Raw genomic sequence first — 5,000 nt, 5'->3', positions numbered from 1 at the left:
ACTGGCATGGGGGGTTTCTGACTGCTTGAAGAATAAAAAAGACCCCAGATGCCAATCCAAATGGTACAAAATGTAGGATGAACCCTTGCGTTCTCCTGCCTTTAATTCACCTCAAATAAATAGAACTTTCCTCCAAAGGTCTCCTGAGGTCATCACCAGTCTCAGGGGTCCCAAACTACTCCTTTAACACTAAACTCTAAGTTTTCTGCCTTCAGCTTTAGCAACCTTTCAGTCTACATGTGTTTTCGACTCCACCCTTTTGAGGGACGCTCCCTTCCGTCTCTCCTTATGGCCTATGTTGGCCACGGCTACTACATGCAGGCACTGTTAGGGGTTGTTGTCAGGCGAGGTGGGAGTGGCCATACCCATCCAGACCTCCCCAAACTGGCCGTTGCCCAGCCGCTTTATAAGCTGCAGCGACTCCCGTGGGATCTCCCACACGTCTTTGGTCTTGACCGACAGGTCAGTCAGGCGCGGCATCCCTTTATGACACGGAACGATCAGACGGCAACACAGACCTGCAGCTCGCTCTGAACCACATCAGCCGCACATACACACACAGCATATATGCACACATACAGAAAGGAGGAAAGACACGGAAAAGTTATGCAAGACCTGCAGGGAAGCAGACGGCAAAACACTGTGGCAAGCAGAATCTAAAGGGGAGCAAAGATTAAAACCTGGACTAACACATACATAAAGACAAGTGACAAATCCCAGCCCAGCACAACGCAACACAACACATGCCATCCCATCCCAAACCAACCCAACACATCCCATCCCATCCCAAACCAACCCAACACATCCCATCCCATCCCAAACCAACCCAACACATCCCATCCCAAACCAACCCAACACATCCCATCCCATCCCATCCCAAACCAACCCAACACATCCCATCCCATCTCAACCCAACACATCCCATCCCATCCCAAACCAACCCAACACATCCCATCCCATCCCAAACCAACCCAACACATCCCATCCCAAACCAACCCAACACATCCCATCCCAAATCAACCCAACACATCCCATCCCAAATCAACCCAACATATGCCAGCCCATCCCAAACCAACCCAACACATCCCATCCCAAATCAACCCAACACATGTCATCCCATCCCAAACCAACCCAACACATCCCATCCCATCCCAAATCAACCCAACATATGCCATCCCATTCCGAACCAACCCAGCACATTCCATCCCATTCTAAGCCAACCCAACACATCCCTTCCCATTCCAAATCAACCCAAAATATCCCATCCCATTCTAAGCCAACCCAACACATCCCTTCCCATTCCAAATCAACCCAACATATCCCATCCCATTCTAAGCCAACCCAATGCATTCCATTACATTATACGTCAACCAAACGCATCCCAACCTATTTCCTAACCATTTCCTAACCCAAAACATCCCACCCCATTCCAAACCATCACAGATTAACTCAGTGCATCCCACACCAACCCAACACAGACCATCTTGACCCAACCCATCCCAACATGCCAACCTGACCCAGCACATCTCATCCCAAACCAATAAATCCTACCTTAACACATTCCCATCCCAGCGCAATCTTACATCACAATTGACCATGACCTGACACACCCCAACCCTCCCCATCCCAACTAAACCAAACACATCCCAACTCATCACATCATAGGCCAACCAAACTGAATACAGCAACCTAACCAACCACATTCCGGTCCAGCCAAGTCTGGCAACCCATCCTGTCACATCCTATCCCAACACATGCCAATCCAGCCCAGTCAGACATTCCAGCCCATCTCACCCCAACCCACATCCCAGTCAAACATCCCAAAACATGACCCAACCAAATAAATTCAAACCCAACCCAAAACTTTTCATTCCAGCTTAACGCATCCTAACCAGCAGATAACGGAATGGAAACACTCCCACACTTATTCCAAGATCAATGACCTGGGAACCCAGCTTTCAGCAAAAAGTCCCCATATTCACGCATATTTAATATTGGTCCAGTACTGGTCCACACTGGTCCACTACTGCTGCACTTCCTCAGGTCACTGAACCACAGACCTCACTCTCAGGCCCCTCCTCCACCTCCACGCCTCCTGTTTACTCTCCATCGATCAGCCCATTCAGGCTCTGCTGGTGTCTCCATTAACGTCTGCCTCGCCTGTGTGTGGGGGGTCTGTGGTAAAGTGTCCCGTCCTGTTTGTTCAGGACACTATGGAGCAGATAGCCGTGTATTCCTGCACTAATGGCCTGCAGGGACTGTCTCAGCAGTGATCAAAGCTCCGCTGCCATTGGCCATGACAGCCAGTCACCCCGTTAGCCGTCAATAGCATTAGCAGCACCATAAAGCAGCTCGATACAGCACGGTGCTAACTGCATGCCTGAAATATCACAGTCACCTCAAACTGTGTGGAGTTGCTCAGTCATTCCAAATAGACCTGATCATAAAGCTGGGCCATATGGCCAAAACATAGCATTGCCATTCTTTCCCAATACACGCCATTTATCTCTTCATACATCTGATGAGTAGGAACAGAGAAAAAGAGCTCTATTTAAAAAATACTATTAATATTTGGCATTAATGTGGTTGGTTAGTGTAGTGGTTAACACCTCTGCCTTCTACGCTGTAGACTGGGGTTCAGTCCCCACCTGGGTAAACACCCTACACTATACCAATAAGAGTCCTTGGGTAAGGCTCCCAACACCACCTTGGCCTCCCTGTGTAAAATGATCAAACTGTAAGTCGCTCTGGATAAGAGCGTCAGCCAAATGCTGTAAATGTAGATGTATTCATTCATATTTGGCACTAAATCCAGTCAAACAGGACTAATTATGCTCTCTTTATAATAAAACATACAGTTGGTCAGTGTCTATTATATAATATATATATATATAATATATAGTCTATTATATATACGATATTATAATAATAATAATAATAATATATTGTCACAGAAAATATCAAATCAAGTCTTGACCTCGGGGTCAAACATTGCATCAGATCTGAAAATATTAGAATTGTTTCCACTGAGAGCAAATCTCTGTATCTGAACCTCCACCTGTCTACATCCCAAACCCAGCTGCTGATCTCTTGTCCCTGCGCTCGTACTCACTCCTCCGTGAGCTCCGCGGGGCAGATCAGCGTATTGATCGGTAAACACGGTGATCTTTACTGTCGCTCACTCTGATCCCAAATGCACGACCTTCGCTTTCTCTGCTGATGAGATCGGAGAGCTTCCTTCCAGCCAGCAAACATCTAACAGAGACCTTAATGCTCTACTGGATTCACCCGCTGAAGAAACGTTCACTCCAAGATCATATTTTACTGTGTTTCTGTATTTATGTGATGTGTCCTAACTCAGCTGGTCCCAACAAAGAGATAAAAACACAAACACAAGCCCTGCGTGAGCCCAAGCTCTCCGTGCACTGTAATTCAGCCATAGTTCACCGTAATTCTAACTGGTACAACGTATTAATTGGACACCTCATAATACATAATACACACAATACACACCGGATCTTTCAACTTACAGCATATTATAATATGTTACACAACATAATCGTGTATTAAAACGTCTCACACTTCATTATACAGGCAGCACCGGATCTTTCAGTGTATCTCAGTCACACTGCAGGCTGGCCCTACACTGTGAAACTGACATGCAACTAAAATGCCCTTGAGCTGCGTGATCTGAAGTGTCCTACACCAAGCTCAAAACTCAGCCAGCTGCAACGTCTCCGCTTCCAACAGCCAATCGAAACGCAGATGATGCATCACATGATCAGGATAAGCCACCGATTTCCAAACGACTGATTTCACTGGCTAAATGAACAAGAACGTATAACAGAAGAACCGGTTTCCTGGAGAGCGGAACAGAAGATGTTTCTGACTGAATTCCTGTACGACTGGAATCAGAGCAGAGGTCAGTCACTCTGAGCTAACGCTGACCAGCTTTAAACAGCCGCTTAGGGTTCAAGCTTCCTTCTCAGTCTGCTGTCTATTTGATTTACAGAGTCAGATGATCCATCTCCTCCTCTCTTGGCGTCTCTGGCTGTCGCGCAGAGCTCAGGCCACTCTGATGTGGTGCTAGATAAGCTCACACTGCTAACGGAACTGCTATCCCGTCATTACTTCAATGCGCACAGAACAGATTAAGGAAAAGACTGAAATCCACGTCGTAAACAGCGACAAAGGGACAGAAAATGCTACTGATATACAAACGTAACAGATCACTTGAACCACCGGTCACTCTGCGCCGTACCTGAGTAATGCTGGACCAGCTGCTGCAGGGTTTCGAACTGGGCGCGGGTGGTGATGTAATATCCACCGCTGTCCAGCTTACGGATCTTATAGTGCTTCACATGGTCACCCTTGACCTCGTCCCAGTCGCGGAGAGACAGTGAGAAGGCACCTGCACAGCAAACACACATTACTCACATCCGCCCACAGCAGCCATGCAGGCCTCCTGAACTCCTGAACAACACTGGGATCAGCCTGGGGGAGGTCAGCGCCGGGGAGGCGGAGGACTCTGGGGAGGCTGTATTGGGGTTCATGTGGGTAAATGTCAAGCTTTATAAGGTACATATGCGGCTTTTAGGGTATATGGAGGTAGACGTGAGGCTGTTTGGGCTATGTGCAGGTGTATCACTCTTGTATGGGTATAATGAGGTATATCTTCCTTTGGTTATGGCTTTCTGGGCTGTAGGAAGGTATGTAAGGATTTTTAAGGCTTTTTGGAGAATATGGAATTATATACTGTGTCTTAGGTCTTTTGGTGTATATAGAGGTATATATGACTTTTTGGGGTACATGGAAGTATAGGGTTATATAGGGTTTAAAGGTATATAGGGATTTTGGGGTACATGGAAGTATAGGGTTATATAGGGTTTAAAGGTATATAGGGATTTTGGGGTACATGGAAGTATAGGGTTATATAGGGTTTAAAGGTATATAGGGATTTTGGGGTACATGGAAGTATAGGGTTATATAGGGTTTAAAGG

General features: G+C 46.7%; 1 protein-coding gene across 8 annotated transcripts in view; it reads right to left on the bottom strand.

Annotated features, from left to right (window-relative positions):
- Positions 1-5,000, bottom strand: part of fynb (FYN proto-oncogene, Src family tyrosine kinase b) — a 77,378-nt gene that overhangs the window by 11,606 nt on the left and 60,772 nt on the right. For 7 of the 8 annotated variants that reach the window (XM_037537568.1, XM_037537564.1, XM_037537561.1 and 4 more), the window contains exons 7-8: positions 4,262-4,411; positions 366-530 (exon numbers count right to left, since the gene is read on the bottom strand). In XM_037537568.1, the coding sequence (XP_037393465.1) occupies positions 366-530; positions 4,262-4,411 (315 nt within the window). The remainder of the gene's footprint in view (positions 1-365; positions 531-4,261; positions 4,412-5,000) is intronic. The other variant, XM_037537567.1, reaches the window with a different exon arrangement.

The sequence above is a fragment of the Pygocentrus nattereri genome, chromosome 4, assembly GCF_015220715.1.
Source record: "Pygocentrus nattereri isolate fPygNat1 chromosome 4, fPygNat1.pri, whole genome shotgun sequence".
Lineage (NCBI taxonomy): Eukaryota > Metazoa > Chordata > Actinopteri > Characiformes > Serrasalmidae > Pygocentrus > Pygocentrus nattereri.
The sequence above is the reverse complement of the archived record's forward strand: the minus strand, read 5'-3'. Positions and strand labels throughout refer to the sequence as shown.